The sequence below is a fragment of the Dermacentor silvarum genome, chromosome 5 (genome assembly GCF_013339745.2).
Source record: "Dermacentor silvarum isolate Dsil-2018 chromosome 5, BIME_Dsil_1.4, whole genome shotgun sequence".
Lineage (NCBI taxonomy): Eukaryota > Metazoa > Arthropoda > Arachnida > Ixodida > Ixodidae > Dermacentor > Dermacentor silvarum.
Window position 1 is genome coordinate 165,345,928 of NC_051158.1, and position 23,128 is coordinate 165,369,055.

The 23,128-nt window shown below is 46.5% G+C and overlaps 1 protein-coding gene across 1 annotated transcript; it reads left to right on the top strand.

Annotated features, from left to right (window-relative positions):
• LOC119453856 (evolutionarily conserved signaling intermediate in Toll pathway, mitochondrial) lies at nt 1-23,128 on the top strand. Its single transcript, XM_037715903.2, has 4 exons — nt 1-805; nt 5,405-5,628; nt 16,211-16,421; nt 22,684-23,128. The coding sequence occupies exons 1-4, from the start codon at nt 310-312 to the stop codon at nt 23,073-23,075; spliced, it is 1,323 nt and encodes a 440-aa protein (XP_037571831.1). The 5' UTR covers nt 1-309; the 3' UTR covers nt 23,076-23,128.

Sequence of the window (23,128 nt, forward strand, 5' to 3'; positions counted from 1 at the left end):
ACGACTCTCGGCGCTGGAATCGGCAGACGACGCGTAGGAAGAAAGCAGCAGACGACGCGGGTGGCGCCTGTGGCACTTTCGCCACATATAGCGAACAATGCTCGTTTCGTCCGCAAACACTGGCCGTCCGGGCAATGGCGGCTGCTCTTAGACATGTGTGTGCGGAGGTCAGCGATGCAATCATCCGTTAATTTGCCGCCTAGATTAATTGTAGCAGTGTGACTCCTGACATTCACGACTAGCTTTGAATCTGAAACGCACAGTATATCATGAGTGAACACTCTTTAGTTAACTAGCCACGACTCAACGATGATTCTACGCCCGTGTGCCTCGATCGCAGGCACACTCCTGTCGGCGGGCAATGCTGCATGCTCGTCCCTCGCGTTGCTAACGACGAGGCAGCACTGCCTACACAGCGCTGTCCGTATTCGACATTTGTCGACGTCCCGAGCGCGGCTGTTCTTCGGCCGGCGAAAGCCTCCGCCGCCTTCGGAGGCGGCGATAGCGCTGCGCGAGAGCCTGTTCAAGAGCGAAGATCAGCGAAACCGCGAGGGCTTCATCGAGGTCATCGAACGGTTCAAGTTGGGAAACGAGAACCGGCGGGGACACGTCGAGTTCATCAACGTGGCCACGCGGTTCGTTACCGAGTTCAACGTCGAGAAGGACCTAGAAATGTACAAGATGCTGTTCGACCTGTTCCCCAAGGGGAAGTACACGCCGCGATCTATGGTGCAGGCAGAGTTCTTCCACTTTCCCTATCACCAGCACTGCGGGGTGCGCCTGCTCGACACCATGGAGTCGCACGGTGAGTTTGGGGATGCGATGCAGACGGCACCTCGTATTCGATCTACGGGAGTGCCTGCAACCGAACGGACCTCTTTCTGCATGGCGCTGCAAATATACCCGGAGAATCGCCTCCTAGTTTCGTTTTCACGAAAATGCAATCGCGGAAATGCAAAGCTGGAAACTGGATTAGTTAGTTCCCTTCCACTGGCGGCCGGTTTGAGCCTCGAAGTCCAGCAAAAAAAAAAAAAGAAAAGAAAAACATATGCTGCCAGTTGAGAACAGGCTGTAGCGTTGGCAACATGTCGAGTAAGTTTCGCCCGGGCGTCTAGCCGTTTAATTTTGAGGGATAATGCGGCTTCAATGTGGAAGGTTTCAGGATATATTACGAAGGTTTCTATCAACCAAAATTATAATGATTTGAGCACTAAGGTGAGGTAGCAGTCGCATAGAATTGATGAGGGCGATTATCGCTGATGCGGTTAGTAGTGTCCAGGAGCAAGTTGTGTTGCATGTGCTGACAGTGGGCGCAGACACGTTGTCGTCCCTGGTGGCAACAGACACCATGGCACAGGCAGCATATGCCGGGCAGAGCATTGTTGGTGCAGTGGAGACGTTGGCCTTCCTTGATTGCACACCATGCACCAACAGGAAAATATGGCAAAGACATTTCTGTGCTCAGGCACAGAAATGCGACCTTTGCCTTTTGCGACCTGTCTCAGCACCATCTTCCTCGCTGCCAAACTTCTTTTTTAATCCTACAAAGACCTCTCTCATGATTTCGCAAAAACTGCTCTCTTCGTGGTGGTGTGTGACATTGATTTGTAAAAGTGCACATTGTGACACTTGTCGTCTTCATCTCAGTGTTTACTTTGTATCCGTGCACATCACCTATATGCCCTTTTGAAAGTTTTCTTTCCCAGGAAAGAAATTATAGCAAATCCAGCACATTTGTTGGAGTGACTGTTAAGCGAAAACTTCCTGAAACATTTCAACCATGCTAAAGGACTCATGATGCATGCAATTTATGTCAATGTAAGTGCAAAAAACTGTTCTTCACCCGTTGCAGAAAGTATGTGTCATTTTGCTTTGCAGTGATGGCCATGTAACTGTTGATCTCCTGCACTGTGTTTTGCAACATAGCTATACGTACATGCCTTCCTGGCACGAAACGAAGATCCCCACCATGCGACAGCAGATCACACTGTCTCCAGGATCTGCTCAGTTTTGATTATGCCATCTAGGAGATTGGCCAACTTTGCTCGGCAAGAAACTGTGAGCAGACATGTCAAAACTCGTGGAGTAAGTCATGGAAAGCTTCGCTTTAAAATAACATGCGGATCCAACGAAAAGTTAGAATCCAAATCGTCTGAAGCCTGTTTGGGTTAGTGAAGTAGCAGTTGTAGCGGATACATGAGCAAAGCCTCGTCGTCCTTAGCTGTTAGCTGTCTGTGTCATGAAGACGAATGCGATGTATGATGTTTGTCGAGGGAAGAATGTTGATGAGAGATGCACAGCTCAGAGATGTACGACACATATCTAAATACATTTAAAGCTACTATACCCCTCGTGTCATAGTTGCACATAACCATTCTGTGAGATTGACCAAGAATGAGCTGATACCCCGTGTCCTAAGTGGTTGTGTACTCGGCATAACAGCAGCCAGCACCCGAAAAGTTGGAGCAATAGGCAGAGAAAACTGTCAAAAAAAAAAAAAAGTTGGCATATTGCATGGCCAACAGGGTAGTTAAAAAAATCAGCATACCACCTAAAAAAAATTGTATGTGAAAAACCAGTCAGATTCATCATCAAAAACAAATGAAAGCCACAAGGAAACTATCAACTGGCTGGATTGTCTACTCTGAGATTAATCTTGTGGATCACATCTTTGTATTACCTGAGCACTTGTTCCGCATTCCAAATAAACCAAGGCCCAGAACCGCACCACTATATCAATATAAGAGCCCTATTATCTTGGTGTTATCGAGCATGTTGAGCAAAGTGTCATTATCTTGCAGTTCACTCCCTACCTCTCTTAGAAAAGGTTGCATGACAACAAACGCTTCAGCAGACCATCAACATAGCTAAGATGAAAGTGTTGTTGGATATTGGGAGAAGTGGAACATCTAAGCTGGGTACTACAATGTGACGATTCCTTCAGCTGGGTTCTATTCTGTTCCTATCATTCACTCCTCGTCACTGGCAAGTTATCAGGTCATCATACGAGGGCCATTCATAAAGTTTGTATTGTCAATACTACAGATTTGGAACAGGCATACACGATAGGCATCAGAATGAACACACTGTTCTCTAGTTTTAGCAGGATATAATAACATGTGTTCTATATCGTACCGTGGAACACCCTTAGGACAGCAAAACTAAAATGGCAGAACCCATTGGGAAATTTGGTTGAAACACGAACACTGAGCCACTTTCTGTATCTCAAGAGACACAATGCGAAACAGAGTCATGCCGAACGGACATTACCATTATGGCTTGCCTGAAATGACGTAGAATCCAGAAGATTGAAGACCAGTGTGGCACCTGAGCATGACCTCAGAGATCAGGCAGCACCCGCAGCATGCTGAAAATTTTGGAGGCCATGGCCTGGGGATTTGTGCCATATCCGCCAACCAACAGGTGCCCGCATAATCTGCGCAGGTGTCAGTTAAAGACTGGTAATACGAAAATTGGACTATGACCAGGCCTGCAGCTTTGCCAAAGTTGTTTAATGGTATACACCACTCATTTATAACCAAGCTCCACTGAAATTTTGTTGCAGTTGGTTTTTACAAGCTCGTGTGACTACGTAACTGAAGATCTCTGGAAATTGCGGTAACTGTTTGGTGCTTCACTATCATGCGTCAGACCTGTCAGAGGTCACAAAGTGTAGCATCAGCTTCGCCATGTTTTATTATCTGAGTTCCTAGATTCCTCTGCATTACCATTTGAGGAAATTCTTCTACAGGGAACATTTTGTGCACATTTATTTATTTCAAGTACTCTCAAGGCGTGAAGGCATTACAGAAAGGAGTTGTCTAAATCAAACACTAGAATATTTGCTGAAAAACTCAACAAAAACAGAGTACACGGCAGTCTCGAAGTAGTTGCAATCTAGGATGTTATGTTATGTTATGTTATGCGAAGGAAAAGAGTGTTTTTCTAAATTGGATTATAGTGGTAGACTCTAAAAAAAAAGGCAGAGGCAAGAACACTTATGACGCAAGAAAGGTTGGGTAAATTTAAAGCTTTTTTCATGTCCGTGATGCTGGCATGGTGTGAAATTAGAGGGGGACCAAGATAGCGTGTAGCAGATGATGTGAAATAAGTGTCTGCATTTACGTGTCTATCGACTTCACGTACAATTGCTGCCTAAACAGAGGTATGCTTGCCAAATTTGGTAAAGAGTGACAATGGCTTTAAATTAAAAAAGCTGATTTATACTTACAGCACTGTTATTATAGAGCCTTTCAGAGCAAGGTATTATTTTGAGCCCAATGACTGCTGTCCTTGTGCCTTTCACCGTAGCAGTGACAGATCGGGCACCCATAATTTTGTTTATTGGTGTCACCATAGAACATGTGCACTCCAGGTGTATTAGCAATCAAACAGGCAAGTAATGCTAGGAAACGTGGTATTAAAGGGCCCATGACGCAGTTGTCCAAGTATTCTCGGTTTATCATTGTAACTGAGAGTAGAGGTGGCAATGTGTATGCGTACACACACATGCACAAAAGCTGAACTCTCAGTCCACACTTCAGTGTTCAATTTCAGTTTGAAATTGCGTCCTGTAAGCTCTTCCCACTCACAGCGACTGTCATTTTGTCACTGCACTGGCTTAGTGGCTATAGCATTCCGCTGCTGTGCTCGAGGTTATGGATCTGATCCCGGCCACAGTGGCTGCATTGCGAAGGGCTTGAAATAAAAAAAAAAAACGCTTGTGAGCTTAGATTTAGGTATGCATTAAGAAACCCCAGGTGGATGAAATAATCTTAAGTCTTCCAATGCAGCATGCCTCATAATCGTACTGTAGTTCAGGCACATAAAACCCCAGAATTTAGTTAGTTTTAGCATGACTTGTGTGGCATAATGAAGCGTCTAATGAATGCTGTGTTGTCTGCTACAAAACATTGCGAAACCATGTGTGTGCTGTGCCAAGAGGGGCATGTCCATTGCTGCGTGAGGGCGTCTCGGACTGACTGGCAAGACGCATATGCCAAAACTAAACCATGCATGCACTGGACACACTGACCATGCAGAGCGCACATCATTTCGTCTCCCATCAGTGCTACCAGACTGTGATATCGATCAACTGCAATATAAAAAGAATTCAGATACAAATTTTATGTTGCACCGAATGCACTCAAACTTTAACAGCTTGTTGTGTGACGTGCACTGTGTAACGTGCATTCGGAATTCAAGCTTGAAAATTTGGTCTTGTGCTTTAAGGTTGAGCCCACTACAAAATGCTACCCTTGTGCAAAACTTGACCAGAAATCAGTCTGCAGTTTAGCTGGAAAGGTCATGTATGCCTGACGCTCATATTTGTTTGACACTCGATACACGCGTGTCTTGTGTAGCTTGTCGTTCCTATCTAACGGTGGAAGTTTGGTTGTTGCAGGTGTGATACCAGACCGCGAAATGCGGCAGATGGTGCTGGACACGTTTGGCTTCTACAGCGAGGTGTTCAAGAAGCTAGCGCGTATGATGTACTGGATGCCCAAGTTCAAGCACATGAGCCCCTACCCTTTGCCCAACCCAGTGCCTCGGGATCCCTTCGAGCTGGCTCAGCTGGCCATCAAGCGCATGTGCGTCGACATCCAGACCAACGTGACCGTCCACAAAGTGAGACCCTCAAATCTCCTTTGCTGACCTCATAACACAAAAATCTTTGTTTTTCCCTCTCATAGAATCGGTGACCGGTTTCAAGAACTTCAAAATTCGGGAAGAAAGAGTAAAATTATTTTGAAAATTAACATTTATGAAGGTTTTGATTTTTTACATGTGGGCTGCTCGTTTGTGTGTATGTCTGCATGTATGCACATACGATGTACAGTTGAACGGCACCAGAATTAATGCCTTTACAACGAAATGACCTGTGTAACGAAGCACTTTGTATGTCCTGGCCAAACTCCTACCTTTCATGTTATTGTGAACGCCTCTACAGTGAAGACCACTACAACGAGCTTGCCTGTACAGCAAAGGAATATAGGCGTCCTCAAGGGCTGATTTGTTGGTTTACTACAAATGGGCACACAGCAGCATTGCCATTGCCCTCCATAACCATAAGAGAGAAGCGGCGTACTTAGAATGTGCCAGTCGACACAGCAACAAACATCATTTCGAGGGGGTCCGGACAGTGCAGTAGTCTGGACAGCGCAGAAGTGGCACTTTTGCGATACCATTACAAACACTGTAACAATATTACTTAGGCTGTAAACTTGTGTATCAAATTTGCCCACTTCTTATCAAATTTGTCCACTTTGCCCACTTCTGATGCTCTTACAGATACAGAACTGCAATGTCTGTTTTTGTGCAGAGTTATGATTTGTAAACATTGTGCTTTTATATTTTTTTTACATATTGGAACAACTATATTGCCGTGGGTATGTGCCAGTAAGGCGAGGTTGAAGTAGCGTGGGCTTTTGGATTAAGCGTGGAGACGAAGAAGACGTTGTTGGTTTTGTTGACGACTGATAAGGTGTCTTTGTTGGTGCTGCTCCGCATCCTTGTCGATCCCACGTCGTTACACTGGAGGTGCTGCGTAGTCTCCATCCTTCATGCTTGGCACCCCTTCGTGGAGCCAACGATCGAGCCCGAAATCACCATTGTGCATCGAAACACCGGTCCACCGGTTCAGCCACCACCTACTAGGCATAGCGCCCGAGTCCAGTCCCCTGCAAGAAACCTCAAGAAATCATTTGCCTCCTGCAACTACCATGGCCACCGCGGCTCCAACGCAAGTAACCCTGCAGAACCCTATGGTTCCGGAGAGCTTTCATGGTGATGCCTTTGAAGACGTCCAAGATTGGCTGGACCAGTTCGAGCGCGTCGCAAGTACAACCATATGACCAGCTCGGCGGACAAACTCTCCAGCGTCTATTTCTATCTGAAGCACAATGCCTGTACGTGGTACGTCAACCGGGAGAGAAGCTTTGCCACCTGGGACGACGTCTGCACACAGCTGCTGGATACTTTTACAAGCATCGACAGGAGGGACAATGTGCAGCGTCTCCTTAAAATTCAGATTCAAAAACCCAATGAGAGTGTTGCTATGTTCTCAGAAGATATGGCCTGTCTTTTCCATAGAGCAGACCCTGACATGCCAGAGGAACGAAAGCTGCGGTATTTCCTGCCAACTACGCCTATTCTCCGTATGACGGTCGACGCGCCTACGACGCTCCTGTGAACGTCCAGCCGCAAAATACGATGACTCCCCTATCACGTTCTCCTTTGCCATCTCCTGCGTGCTACAATTCACTGACTCGTCGCAGTTTTGCCGATGTCACTAGGGGCAGGATCCCCTAGCCCACGACGGGGAAACTAGACGCAGCGACCTCCGGAGGTGAGGTTGCCAGTACTCGAAGTTCTCCATGTCCCCCATTATCGACGTACGACGATGTAAAGACTCTGACGAATACAACGACGAATACGACAGACTCAACTACGAAAGACGTAACTGACGTCGTCAGCGCCGACCTCATCGTTCGCATTGACAGCCACCAAGTAGCCGCTCTTGTTGACACTGGCTCCCATTTTTCAATCATAAGCTTACAACTCGCCAACAAACTAAGGGAGGTGAAGACGCCATGGCACGGACCCAACATAAGAACCGCTGGAGATGAGTTGACACCTGTCGGGGAAATGCACAGCCCGACTCTTAATCGCCAGTAAAACCTTCATCGCCACCCTCATCATTCTTTCTGAGTGTTGCAAGGAATTTATATTGGGGATGGATTTTCTTCGTGAGTAAGGCGCCGTGATTAACATCCGCGACAGAAGCGTCACGTTTGCCACGAACTAAGATAATGTCACCCATGAGGAGCATCCACAACGTCGCTTACGTATAGCTGCAGCCGACGTGATACTTTTGCCGTGGAGTTGCTCTCTCGCACCCGTGCACTGTGAAAGCCTGCAGAATGGGACTGGAGTCGCTAAACACATCAATGCACTAGCACTGAATTGCAGCATCTCCATTGCCAGAGCACTTATCAATTTAATCGACGGAAGTGCCGAACTCTTGCTGACGAATTTTGACGATAACACATCGTGAGAGGCACTGCTGTCGCTTATTTTGACGAATTAATACCGATAGAAGACTGCCACTTAGCTCTGGAGACAACATCCACGATCCCCACAGCTGCGCCTATTGTGGACGTTAGTTCGATGTTAATGGCCGTTGAGCGAGACCGTCTTCTTGAGCTCATCAACCAGTACCAGGGCTGTTTCATCTGCGTCAAGAGTTGGTCAAATGCCACTTACCAAACATCGCATCATTACTGATGTCGTCGCCCGACCTATTCGACAAAACCCTTATCGCGTGGCCCCAAAGGAACGCGAGGCAATCCAAAGACAAGTGAAGACGATGCTGGAAGATAGCGTTATTCGATCATATAATAGTCCTTGGGCGTCACCTGTAGTTTTAGTGAAAAAGAAGGACGGTAGCCTGCGCCTATGCATCAACTATTGGAAGCTCAATCAGGTCACAAAGAAGGACGTTTATCCACTGCCACGTATTGACGATTCCGTGGACAGGTTGCGAAATGCGCGCTACTTTCCCTCAATGGACTTGAAAAGCAGTTATTGGCAGATCGAAGTGGATGAGAGAGACCGTGAGAAAACCGCCTTTGTGACGCCTGACGGACTTTATGAATCTCAGGTACTTCCCTTCGGTTTGTGTTCAGCGCCAGCAACATTTCAGCATCTAATGGACACTGCTCTCTGGACTCAAATGGCAAACATGCCTGGTGTACCTGGATGATGTGATTGTTTTTTCCACAACGTTCGATGAACGCTTACGAAGGCTGAAAACTGTTTTTGAAGCAATACGATCTGCCGGTCTCACGTTGAAGCCTGAAAAGTGCCATTTTGGTTTTCAAGAGCTCCAGTTCCTCGTCACGTCGTCAGTAACCAAGGAGTCCGACCTGATCCGGATAAAATTGCTGCCGTCTCTAATTTCTCCACCCCATCAGACAAAAAGGCCGTGCGATGTTTTCTGGGACTATGTGCATATAACCGGCAATTTATTGCGAATTTCTCGCGCATCGCGTGGCCGTTAACACAGCTCACCAGAGAAGATATCCCTTTCACTTGGGGCGAAGACCTGCAGTGGGCATTTCACGAGCTCCAGCAACGCATGAAAGTGCCTCCCGTGCTTGCACACTGCGATGAAAACGCCCCTACAATATTGCATACAGACGCTAGTAATGTCAGTCTAGGGGCGGTGCTCGTACAATGGCAGGACGACAGCGAAAAGGTGATAGCTTACGCCAGTAGGACACTGTCCCGAGCGGAGGCTAACTACTCCACCACTGAAAAAGAATGCCTCGCAATGGTAGTGGCAGTTCTGAAATTTCGTCCGTATTTGTACGGTCGGTCTTTCACCGCTATTAGCGATCACCATTCGCTCTGCTGGCTCATTAATTTGAAAGATCCTTCCGGCCGGCTTGCACGTTAGAGTCTTCAACTCCAAGAGTTCGACTTTACTGTCGCATACAAGTCAGGAAAACGGCACGCAGACGCCGACTGCCTTTCTCGGTCTCCTGTTGAGACGGCAGCACAAGACGATGATGACACGGTCTTTCTGGGACTCGTGGACACTGCCGATCTTCCACGCCAGCAACGGGATTACATTGAATTGCTGCCGCTGATTGATTACCTGGAAGGACGAACCAACAGCGTGCCAAGGCTATTTGCAAGAGGGCTGGCGTCATACTGCGTGCACCACAACGTACTCGACAAGAAGAACTTGTGCCCTAGCGGCAGCAACTACTTACTCGTTGTTCCCTCATCGCTTCGACATGAAATCTTACATGCCTGCCACAACGAGCCGACCACTGGGAACTTGGGCTACACTCGCGCATTGGCACGAATTTGGCAGAATTAGTACTGGCCGAGACTTGCTGCGGTCGTTAAACATTATGTTCAGACATGTCTGGATTGCCAGCGCCGCAAACTGCCTTCCGTCAAGCCAGCCGGCCTTCTGCACCCTGTTCAAGCATCTGCCACACCATTTGCACAAGTAGGCATGGGTTTTCTGGGCCCCTTCCCAACGTCTACTACGGGCAATAGGTGGATAATCGTCGCCACGGATTATCTCACTAGATATGCCGAGACAGTTGCTCTGCGGCGGGGAACAGCAGATGAAGCGGCGCAATTTTTTTTTGAATCCATCGTTTTAAGACATGGCGCTCCCGCTGTAGTCATCACGGACAGAGGTACTGCATTCATGGCCAAGTTTTTGGACATCGTTCTATGTTTAAGTGGTACCGCCCACCGGAAGACCACGGCCTATCACCCTCAAACAAATGGGCTGACGGAACGACTCAACAGGACACTGGCTGACATGATAAGCATGTACGTCGATGTAGAGCACAAGAACTGGGACGAGGTTTTACCATATGCCACCTTCGCGTACAATACGGCTCGTCAAGAGACCACTCGCAAGACACCCTTCAGCCTCGTGTACGGCCGTGAGGTTACGACAACGTTAGACGCAATGGTCCCTCATGAATTTGATGACAAGACGGGTGCAGCTAGGCAGCTTGCACGTTGGCGAATCCACGAACAACAGGACTGTGACTCCAGACGCTACAATCTTCGGCACAGACCCGTAACATACAACATCGACGACAAAGTGTGTGTCTGGATACCTATTCGTCGGCGTCGACTCTGGAAAGCTCCTGCGCAGATACTTCGCGCCCTAAATAGTTCTTCGACGCATCAGTGAAGTCACCTACTAAGTCATTCCGGACGGCTCTCACAGTTCAAAGCGCTGACGGCATTTACCCAAGGTTGTTCATGTGCTTCGTATGAAGCCGTACTATGAAGAGTGACAAGACTGCACAGTTATTTTTCTTTATCGCAGTTTGCCAAGCCTCTGTCATCGGGATGAAGGATTTTTTTTCTATGGGGGAGCCAATGGAACAACTATATTGCCGCGGGTATGTGCCAGTGGGGAGGAGGTTGAAGTAGCGCGGGCTTTTAGGTTAAGCGTGGAGACGAAGAAGACGTTGTTGGTTTTGCTGATGACTGATAAGGTGTCTTTGTTAGTGCTGCTCCGCATCCTTGTCGATCCCACGTTGTTGCAATATACCGATTTTCAGAAATTTTTGTTAAAAGTTGTTCTAATCAATATTCTTCTTCCTACAATTACTAGAATTTAACTTTCTGTCTCAAATACAACAAGTTCCCTTCGAATCAGTCCACTGATAGTCTCATAAAAGCATGTCTGCGTTTTACATTTATTTGAAAAGGCGGCATCACAGTTTGTCCTGAGCTTGGGAGCTCCCATCTAAATGGTATACGGAAACTCAGAAATTGTTTTTCTTGGCAACCACTACACTGATTTTAACGCAATAGCGCTAAGGGCCCCATGTCGCAGAAAATCTGGCGTTGGCGTCGGTTTCGGCGTTAAGCATCGGTGTCTGGCGGAAATAATCATGCCTAACCACATCATCCTGAACCACCCTGACCGGACGGGCCCTTTGCGTGACGCAAGGCGTTAGTGAACAAAAGTTGAATTTTGCAAAGTAAAATTGTAAAGTACGACTTAACCAGAACCCACAGATGTGATAGCATTGGATTGTAATTTCAGTATTTGAGAAAAAAGCCTGATAAGCAGCCGGGGATCTTTGAATGCTATTGCGTTCTACTCTTAAAGGCGAAGCTTAAGCGTCCTCCAATTCTGATGGTGTTTCGCTGTACTTTGGTTTTAACCAACATTGAGGGGAATGTTGAAAACCGGGCTTTCCATGTCGCAGAAAATACAGCGTCAACGGCGTCCAATAACGCTATCGCGTTCCACTCTTAAAGGCGAAGTTTAAGCGTACTCCAAGCTTTTTATGAAGTTTGTTGCATTCAAAAGAGAAAGTAAAAATTTAGTCACTGTAGGAAGGAAATTTTTCGTTTAGGCTGTCAGGGTCTTTTATAAAAAAATTTTGAAGATTGCAAAATAAAAAAAAAAAGAAAGTTCAATTATCACGACTACAACTTTGTAGCGCAGCAATTAAAAACGGTATCACAATTCTTTAAACTGCGCCTAATAATACATCTAAAGCAGACAAAATTTATATACACCACTCCTAAATATACCACTAATTTGTGAGTAAGACTTTAGAAAACCCATTAAATGTAACAATTTCATGTGAGCTGTAAATTAATGTACCAGATTTTTCTGCCTTAGATGCTCTAAGGGATGCAGTTTACAGAACTACGTATTTGTTTTTGATTCAGAGTTACAGATTTGTGAACTTCATGCTTAAATTTTTTTTAAACTTACCAATTTTTGTGAATTCTTTTAAAAGCTTCTAAGCCCTATATCAAAATTCCGCTTCCTGCAGTCACTGGAATGAAACTTTCTCGTTGAAAAGCAACAAGTTTCATTAAAATCGGTCCAGCAGTTTTGTTCATAACGCATTTCTGCGTTTTACATGTATTTGAATAGGTGGCATCGGAGTTCGTCCTGAGCTAAAGCTTCCTCTTAACAGCTTGACTGTAAATCTTAACCAAGCACTTACACGCTTGAACAAATGAAAGCAGGAAATGCTGTAGTCTAGGAAGAATCCACTAGAAGAAAATTCACACCATGGCGCGGCAATGCTTTATTTGATATTGAGTGGTGTAACCAGGGGGGCCGGAAACTCCCTATACCTCCCATGGGACGCTCAGTCCCATGCCGATACACGGTGGCAGTGGCACTTCCACCACTGGCAGCTGCCGGATATCCTACTGAAAATAATTCACAAACAAAACAATGCCTCTATGATGTCACTGATGAGGTCAGAAGGTAGAGGGAGAGGAGGGCGCGCAGCCGGAAGGAGGAGGGTTGCCGCTGAAGCCCTCCTTTCCCAATTCGCATGCAAGCGGACTGTGTTCGTGCTCTCTTGCAGGTCCGCTGTCCGTGCGGCGAAATTGGCCAAATCGCGGAGCAGATCCCGCTGTAGTGGGTCGTGTATTAGGAAGCACTTTCTTCCTACCAGGCTTACCTTGCGAGCTGTTATTTATTTTCTAAATCACTGGGACATTGCTCGTACGCACCAGTGCCAAGCAATTATAATTAGGAGTATTTATATAGCGAACCGTTGTTAATTACCAATATTCGCGGTAAATATATTGCATTTCATCCTTTCGTGAAAGTAGTTGCTTTGAAAGTCCTAACTTGTGGTTACGTTTAGGGCTACATTTCAACTAGTTCACAGATATAGTGGGGGGTAGCATAAAGAAAATAACTTCCTGGCACCATCAGTCGTTAATTTTGTTTGTGTGTTGTGAAGTGGATCAACTAAAACTAGCCACTTTCTCGGCCAACCAAAAGTCAACACAAGTAAAAGTTGAACGCTCTTGTTTTTATTGACACATTCAGTACTGAAAAAAAAAGTGACATCCGCGCAGTGCAAAAGTGACAATCTACAGAAGCAATTTTCATTCACAACGGAAATTTGTACATAATGAGTGAAAATAGATTCCAGAAGATCCAAACCAATGCGAAAATTATTAACCACCACGGCTGCATCTTCTCATCTTTTCTTTTTTTTATCCTTGGCTGTGCTTGTCGACAAAGAATGAACAAAATGTATAGCCCAAAAACTCGCACTCAAGCCCTTCATTAAAAGTATTTCACCGGCAAAGATGGGCTGCCATCATGACGAATAAGTCGAGCGACACTGCTCTTATGTCAGTCCACTCAGGCTTGCACAGAACTGGTTTACTTATGCAAAATGAATACCTGCCCGGAAAATAGAGTGAAATACTTGTGCTTACCTGTGGTCATTAGGAAACCTGAAAAACTTTGCAGAGCTGGGATTTCTGGTGTTCAAACACCACAGAGCCGCAAAACACATGTGATGCCCCGATTCAGCCATCTTTGTCTAATGCTTCGTTGACCTGGTTTCCTGCATCTTCCGTTCGTTGCATGCCTGATCAAGCTTCTCGGTCTTATCTTTCCCATTTTCACACTTGGGAAGACAACCGAAGCAGGCGACCAAGCGCGATTTGACTTGTGATAACGCTGACTGAGCGAGTGGCAAGGGTGAGCGGAGGCAAGCTCGACGGACGCACGATGGCGACTACTTCCCGCACTTCGCCCGATTTAAAATTCACAAAAAGAGAAATAAGAAAAATAACTTAGGATGTCCGGCAACCACTAGGAGCGCGCATGTTCCTTGAAACCGAAACTAGCTTTACTTTCCAGGGGCTGGTGCAACCTTAAATCTAGTAGTTCAAAAAGTGGAAGTCTTTATCATGATGGAAGCACATACGGTGAGCCGCTCCAGAAAATAGACTTACAACAAAGGGTATGCAAAAGTGCTGCATTCTTCGAATGAGTTGTAAAAAAAGTGGGCAGCTTGCAGTAGCGGTGCAAGGCTGGAGTAAACAACGGAGCTGGTGATCGACCTAGCTTCTTCCAGGTTTTACTAGCCTTGGCGTGTTTAGCAGCAGCGGCTTCGGCGCGATACTCTGGATTAGCATGCAATCGCCGCATTCGTTCTCGGCTGGTGGCACGACGAGCTTCCAGCTGAGCTGCTGCTTCTTTGGGTGTCTTGTACTTCTTTGGTGCCCCATGTTACATTTACTCAGTGCGAAGTCTACGAGAGTTGGGTGTGTCGCCGTCGCGGTGACATGATCTTTATAATCAGTGTGACGTCATGGCCAAGCTTCACAAAGTGTTGTCATGAGTATGCAAAGCAAGAATTGTGGCGCGAAGCAATGACATGGCTGGGCGAAGCTGGGAAAGTGATTGCTAGGCGATCGCATTGACGGAGCCAGTCTGCTGGAACACGGTGTCGGCATTGGAATGTGGTGTCAGTGTTGCAAGCTGCGCATGCAACGCGCAGTGACGCCATCGCTGGCGTGGCGGCGGAGGAGTGTTGCCGGAGCTAGGAGAAGCGAGGCGCAGCTTCGACTCTGCGCCGTCGCTTGGCTAAGACTTCCTCGGCTCTCGGTGCAGGATCAGCTCGGCGCCGGTGATGGTATTCTTGTTTGGCCAAGCGGGGTGATTCTCGGAAAGCGGCCTCTTCAGGAGCGCAGTTCTTCCTCGGTCTCCCCATGACTGCTACTACCGCCCGCACACTAGCAACCCCGGCTTGACACCTAATACATGGAACGTTTATGGCAAGCGGAGCAGATCCACTGCGCGCAGTGTCTAGGCTTGCGAAGCTATCGCACAGGTGCAGTGACGTCATAGCTTGGCGAGGTTTTGTGGCTCACAGCACAAATTACAGCTGGCTTAAACAGCTCCACTGTTAAGCAGTGTCTAGGCACGGAGTTTTGCGAAGCACAGCTGGTATGGGGTTGCTAGGCAACGCAGTGACGTCATAGCTCGGCAAGGTTTTGCGGCCGGCCTTAAACAGCTCTGCTGTTAAAAATCTGCAAGGTGGAAGAAGTTTTATTAGAAGTTGCCCGACTGTGACTGAGTATGCACGCACCCAAACGACCTGCAGTGTGTCCTTGAGAAAGCAAACTGTTTCTGCAAAAAAAAATTGCTTCCTGCTTCATTGTGTTGCAGAACTTGCTTAAAAATTTATTTTATCAAGATATTTTTTTTAGTTAATTTGGCATCACATTGCCATGCTTGCATTCTTGGCTTGACATTCTTGCCCAGATAATACAGCAGCTGCACTGAAAAGGCAGTGGTCCCAGATTTAATCCTTGAGCCAGCATTAGGTTTTCTTTAGTTGTGAGGTTCGCTTTTTCAGTATACCAAAATTCTAATCTATCAATCAGTCAATCAATCAATCAATCCTTTATTTTCGTCCAAACTGCTTTGGGGGTCCTACCGTTGAAAAGCAGTCTTGGACGACTGGGAGTCTCTGAAGACCCATATAAAAAACCTTGGGGGTAATTCTATATGAACAAAATGTTAAATGGTTGCAAATAAATCGAAATAGGACAGAGACTTATGTTCACAATACCAAGAAACAAAGGTAACTGTGAAGACAATAGCTACTTATGTGTTCTTCGGCAGATATTTAAGAATGGCAATATCAAGATAAAGAATGGTAGCATGTTGCCTCAAGAATGCACATATACCGATTTAGCAGAGGTGCAGAAGAAAGAAGGGTACCTCTAACGTTTCAAAACATGCAATCAAAACAAAGTGAAAACAAGCAACCTTAACTAGGTAATAAAAGAGATCTGGTACAACAGCGGCACATATTTGGAATTGACGTGGGTTTTGAAACAAGGTGTTTTGTTGCTGCCTCTGCAGGCAAAAGAAGAGGTGCTAGACGCAGTGGACGACACGTGGATTGTGAGTGGCCAGTCACCACAGCAGCAGGAACTGATTGATGAACATCCAACGGACAAGCCGATTCGGATTGAAGGTCCTTTCTCCATATACCTCCGCAGCAGCTCCATCTCCTACTTTCTGTTGCGAGCCGAGCCGGTGCCACTCCGGGTTGTCGAGATAGACTCTGATGGTGAGAGGACACATTGAAACCTATTGGGTCACTGATTGTTGGCTTTTGGTTCGGGTCATTTAAACCATTAACTTGCATATGAGCCGCATTTATCGTGTTATCTGTTTGCATTGGAAAGCTTAGATAACCCTCCATTGTGGCTTAGGGCCATTCTGCTGTTGAGCATAAGGTTACGGGTTCGATTTCCTACGATGGTGACTGTGTGGTTTGCAGAATGCAAAAATGCCTGCGTACTGAAATTACAGTGCACATTAAGAGGTCAAAATGAATCTGAAGCCGTGCACTAATAATCTCTCATAGATCCAGTGTTGCTTTATTGCTGTAGCGATTTATATGGACACACGAGGCGCTTTCACCTTGTTGGATCGCCGCTGTCGCCATGCTGTGACAGCATCGACTGCGCATGCACAGTATGCACGTGGAAAGTTAGAATGTCTCTAGAGATGAGTTGAGCTGCGAAAATGATGAAGCCTAGTGGGTGCACCCTCACGGCTCTGTTCAATCAGCACTGCAGTGGATTCTGCCATCCGCTGCTGGCGTGAGTGATATCACAAGCACTGGAGTTCATGTCTTGCAGCTGTGTGCACACCACACCGTGGCGCATACGGTGGTCTGAGCACTTAAAGCTATAAGTGCCGACGGTTTTCCTTCTGTCTCATCTCGGGGTTCCATTGAGGTGTGATGCCTGCAACGCCAGTGGCAGCACGCCAGCATTGTGAGACGCCTAATAGCTTCCAGGGTGCTGTTTCTTGTCTATTGCACAGCAGCAGTTGCCTTGCATGCTGTTTCACACCGTGTTGCCCCTGCATATTCTTGGAACACAATCTGAGCAGCTTCACTGCAATGCTAAACCTTTCTATCGGTTTCAATGCTTGCCCTTTGGGTAAAACGGCCCACTTTTTGGATGTTACACCCAATAAAGTAGAATTTCGATGATACCAATCACTCGCGATGGTGCCAAAAATTCATATAACCCGAAATTGTAAAAAAAAATATTGGGAAATGAAAGTGACGAAAAGCAACCACACCTAAAAATTTTAATTCATGGCAGAAGAAACCTTGGATGCATTTTTGCGCTTTCTTTCTTGCAAGGTTCTGCAGAATACATTTTTTGAAAGCATAAAAATGGCCGCAGGTGTTGTTGCTGACCTCGTCCGCAAGCATAGCATGCCTTAAAACATCAAACAAATGTAGCTTCTCAGCCGTTGCTGGTGGTCGCTCGTCGTTGGGCATAACTTTATTGCCGTCTCCGTCATCACTGGACACTGCAAGCTCCGAGGCAACTCCGAGGCACAATGTCCTCAACCGTGCACACACTGCAAGTGGCAAGGTACTCGTCAATGATGATGAAGTCTTCCAGGCAGCACTTGTAATTCACCTAGGGCCCATTAATTTATTGTCGTCCTGTCTAGCTCTAGAGGGGCCACCGCAGGACTGAAAAAGCCACACTTGTGGAAGCAGCTGGCTACGGTTTTCAGGGTTATCTGGTCCCAAGCCATGGCTGTGAAGATGTGTGGCGTCCAACAAGCCTACCTCTGTTTCTGTCTCTGTGTGTCTGTTTCTAGGTCCTCGTTCAGTTGCGCTTACACATTCTTTCATGGATTCTAACCACTAGCCTGCCATCGTGTTTTAACCAAGCCTATCTGTAAGTTTTCCTTGTGGTTAAATTTTGTAAGAGGGCAGCGGACCAGAAGTCCTTGGAAATGCTGCTAGGTATCCAGATAATTCTGGTGTTCAGTGGTCGCAGGTGCATTATCGTGTTTGCAGGCAGGCATCTGCCAGGATGAGCTTGACGTGCAGAACAGTCACCTGTTTTGGGTGGCCGGGGCACTGGTTAAGGACCAAAGTAATCTTCCTATCCTTATTCGACATCCTATGGTCAAGCAGAGAAAGGATTTTCTGGAATTTGACTGCCATCATCTACGGCTTTTTGTTTGCCCTGTAAACACATTGCAAACGGTGTTCTCGTTTGACGCAACAGGGCTTCCCATATTTATCGATAACTGTGAGTTGAAGGTTTTCCGATACATCGGCATTGCAGCCGAAACACAGCAGAAACTAGAAGGCGTTATCCTCAGCGAGCTCCACTATGTACCTTAAATCGAACCTGCACTCTTGGAAAAGCTTTAAAACGTTAATGACCCTTTGGTTGTAGTTCTCCCTTCAAACAAAGGCCGGATAATTGTCAACGTAACGAAACATAAACATAAGGTAACATAAATATAAATATCAACTAGGGATGGGCGAATATTCGATATTGTCGAATATTCGTTCGAATAATTCTATATTCGTTATTCTCTTCGATTCGAATTCAGGTATTCTATATTTTCGAATTATTCAGGCGCTCCCGAATAGGCAGCCAGAAGCCACGGACAACCGGTACACATCTAGGAGTCTATGCTTCACATCATGGCTGCCATACATCAACCATAAATCTCGAAGGCTATACGTTTTTGCATTATATAGCCAGAAAATGTGCGGCGCAAATAGCAGAAACGGCGCTAGCGTACAACCGAAACGAAGCGGCGGAGTCCGCATAGCCATAGTCATCAGCGGAAATCGTATGTGAATGGCAGAATGCGTCGTGCCTATTTGTGCCTTTATTACATTTACCGCCGTGCATAACGCGTTGGCCGCGGAATTTCATCGTCACCATTCCGTGATCGCATCGATAGCTGCTGCGGTTTCTTCCGCGGCGGTTGCGGCAAAAAGTAGTTTCGTTTTGAATCAATGTACACGTTGGCCACGTGCCTAAAAAGCTGTCTAGTGGCCATCCATGATCGCATAGATAGCGAGCTCGATTTCGTCTGCAGTTGTTGCAGCGAACGGTAGTTTCATTCTGCCTCGGTGCGTGTGTCGGCCGCGTGCCTTAAGCACTGCAAGTCGCCGTTCATAATCACGTCGATAGCAGCTGCGATTGCCACCAACAGTTGTTTCGATTTGACTCTGTGCAAAGCTGTCGAGGATGAAGAGCACCGGCTACATCGCGATGGACGTGCGATCTGTTGGCGGTCATCTTACTGGCGAAAAAAATAATCGGGATGTGCGCACGGGTATTGCAACGCGTGTCGCAAATGATGGCGTGCGCCGCGGCCGTGCTGCAAAGAAAGTTGCGAGGCCTCGATCGCTGCTGCGAGAGCTGATCAGTCACGAGATGACGAGAATTGCAGCTTCTGTACTGATTTTGTGCAAAATAGCCAGAGGATTTGCTCATCCATTGCACCAATAAAATCGTGCTGACGTAGTAAGCATTTGCTTATTGTTTTCTGGATACCCTGATATATTGGCATTCGGTTAATTCGGACATTTTTTTTTCGGTCCCGTGAAATTCGAATTAACTTCGTTTTATTGTAATATGTGATTATACTATTCGAACTATTGGATTCGAAATTATTCGACCAAATCACTATTCGCTTCGAATTTGCTTTGAACCTCAAATTCACTATTCGCCCATCCCTAATATCAACACAACGACCATCACAAAACTTCAAGTAGGTGTTCAGTGTAGTGCAATGCACAGTGAAGTTCTGGAAACAAATTTTTGGTGATGCTTCAGTTGTAAAAAAACGAAATTGATTTTATCGTCAAAGTTAGTTTGTTCTGCATTGCCCGATTATTCAGACATTTTCGTGGCCCCTTCTGAGTTCTGAAACTCTTAATGCATGTGTTAAAGGGGCCCGCAACACTTTTTAGCCAAGTCATAAAAAAGTGTTTCACATGGAAAGACACTATGTGAGAAATATTTTGCAGCATAATGTATTTGAATGCATTCTGTAGAAGTTGAGTTATCGGCAATCAGATTATCGTTCAACCCCTCTTCAGTGCTTCTGCTCCTTCATCAATGGCTTGCACTGTGAAGGCTACAGTGGAATGGGATGGTGCCAGCAACGCTTGGGATACTGAATGTCACGGTGGTGCACAGTGACTACAAGAGGCTTGCGGTCACTTTCGGAGATACCTTTAGTTTTGCATGACTATCGCAAGATTCCTTCCGTGCCTACGTGCAACGGTTTTCTTGACAAAATACCAAGCATGCTATCTTATCATAGTGCCGATGCGTTAGCACCGCCCGCTGATGCGTCTGGTGCTAGTCATGCAAAATATAGTGAAAAAATTATCTTTGAAAGTGATTGTCCAAGAATATGGCCCAAGTTTGTCAACCGTTGCTGCTCGCACATACACTTGCCTTTGGCTTAAACATTTTGGGGCCACAGTTTTCTAGCAGGGCCTTTTATGCTGTTCCTTTTGACACTTCTGGTGCTTCATCAGTGCTCAGAGTGATGCTGCGCGCACATTATCAACGGTATCAGCTGGCCATGAGCAATAGATGACAAGAGTGGCCTAAAATTGAGCGGAATGCATTGCTATGAAATCGCGGCCTGTACTAGACCATTTTCATGCTATCACTACAGATACACAAAAGTACGATAAATGCATGCTCCCAGTTCTCATTGGTGACTACAAGATCAACTAAGCTTGGCTAGTTTCCCTTTCAAAGAGGCGCCTGTGACATGGCTGATGGCCATGCCAGCAACATATCAAAACGAAAATACAGTTGAACCCACTTATAACGATAGCGGTTTTTACAATATATTGGTTATAACAATGAGAAGCTGCTGCACCGTCAACTTTTGTATGTTTTCAATGGGGAAATAACCCGCTTACTACAATGCCCCCATGCCGCATTATCGGTTATAATGATGAAGTCTGGCTACTTGGTGTCCGTGCCGAAAGAGAATGGAATGCGAAATCCTTGAAAAGAAAAAAAAAGAAAATAACAAATTCAAGCTGCAGCACATCGCCGCGTGCTGTTTTCCAGCCTTCTCCGCATCGCCAGCCTCGCACGCCTCTCTCCCTTCGCCTTTCCACCCCTCCGAAACTCGCTGCCGAAACGGAAGATGGCTGATCAGCCTGCTGATCATCGGCAATGCACGACGTTGCCGGTGAAAAGAAAGTGCACTGCTATAGATTTTGAAACGAAGTGCTTCTAGCCGATGAGGTGATTGTCGCAAATGTGCTTGCATCGGATAGCGACGGCAACAGTGATTACGCAGTAGTCAGCAATGATGCAGTAGGACAGGCTGACTCAACGTTGTCCTCGCAGGAGGCCGTGGAGATGATTCAGTCCCTTCGGGGATTCGTTTTCACAAGACCTTCGTGAGATAAGGATGTTGGCAAGTTTCGCGTAAAGCAAGCAAGGCTGGCAGACGTGAGTTTTTCTCGGGCAAGCCCGTGAGAAGTATATGGCAAGATGCTTATGGCAATCTCGCCTCAGTGTTTCTTCTGGATTTCTCAAGCTGAGAGACTGCCGCGGCAACCTTCCTGCATTTTTTAAAAGGCCCCTTTTGAGGCCACCAAAGCGATGCCTCGGCGGAGCTCGCATGTCACTTGACGCCCGTGACCCCACTTTGCAGTTGTTATAGCAGTGTCATTCTTGAATGCCGACAACTGTGGCTTGTTACACGTGATCGGAGCATGCAAGAAGCAGAGTTAAACAGTTAAACGAGTCAACTCAATCAGCAGCGGAATGGAGGAAGGCACTCTTACCAGCATGGAGGAAGGAACGAATTAGGAGAGAACTTTGTGCAACACGGTTGAAGCCCAATTTGTGATCGTCTCGTCAAAGCGCGTGGTAGATTGTAGCGCTCCCAGAGCTATGCCCGGGTAACTGAACAAGAATGAACAAGTGCGCATTGATTAAAAACTCCCGAGAACCAAACATTCTCGGCCGATACATTGTGCATTGTGGGGTTCAAAAAAATTGTGTTCATAGCTGTCTTCGGGTCTCAAGATCATAGGCGTCTGGTGTTTCTGTATTCTGCACCAGCTCTACTCATGCAAGCTGCGTTTTTGGCTGTTCTTAGTGATGATTTAGCACTGACGCTATCGTCTGATTCCATGTTTTCACCATTGGCCCAACGTTGGCTCCAGAGACATCCCTTTTTCGATCACTAGTGACTTTGAGTGCGTTACCTTTTACTTGTAAACTTGTGTTAGCAGCAGTCAGACATTAGGGAGTTCTTACGTTTTGCGCATCTGTAGTCAGGCACACAAACTACCAGGCTTACAAAAGAATGCAAAAATGTGTATCCGCGGATGCAAGAGGAGTACAAAAAATGCAAACAGGGTGTGGAGCTTTGGCTACGCAAAGGAAGTCAAATGCTGCTGATAGACATGTGCGTTCCTCTGCTACCTTGTTTGTTTCTTTTTCAAGAAGTGTGAGGTCGTGCAATTCGGTTTGTGCTCCTTTTTTTCTTTTCAGATGTGTCCAACATCCCCATCACTGTCCTTGGGGAGAAGCCGACCTCAGATCTGGTGAAGCCTTCCACTGTTCACGAACAGACGGATGGTATCATCCTCGCCATGGCTGCGACTGGTACTTCCACCAGGGACTCTCTGCTGTCCTGGCTCAGGATATTGCAGGTTCACAACCCCAAACTCAAAGAGATCCCGGTGGTTTTCACGTTGAGGGCGCCTAGCAAGTCACTGGTGACGGCGAATCATCCGCGGGAAGAATTTGAAGGCATCGCCGAGGACGAAAGCTCAGCAGACGACAAAGGTGAAACCAGTGCCGAAGCAGGTTCAAGAGTGTCTGCTGAATCGGCACAAAATTGTGAAGCTGGTGGACCTGCCGAGACTTCGAAGACATCATGACAGCATTGCTGAGTGTAGTGTACATAAGGGACGGTAATAAATTAGCTTGTTGA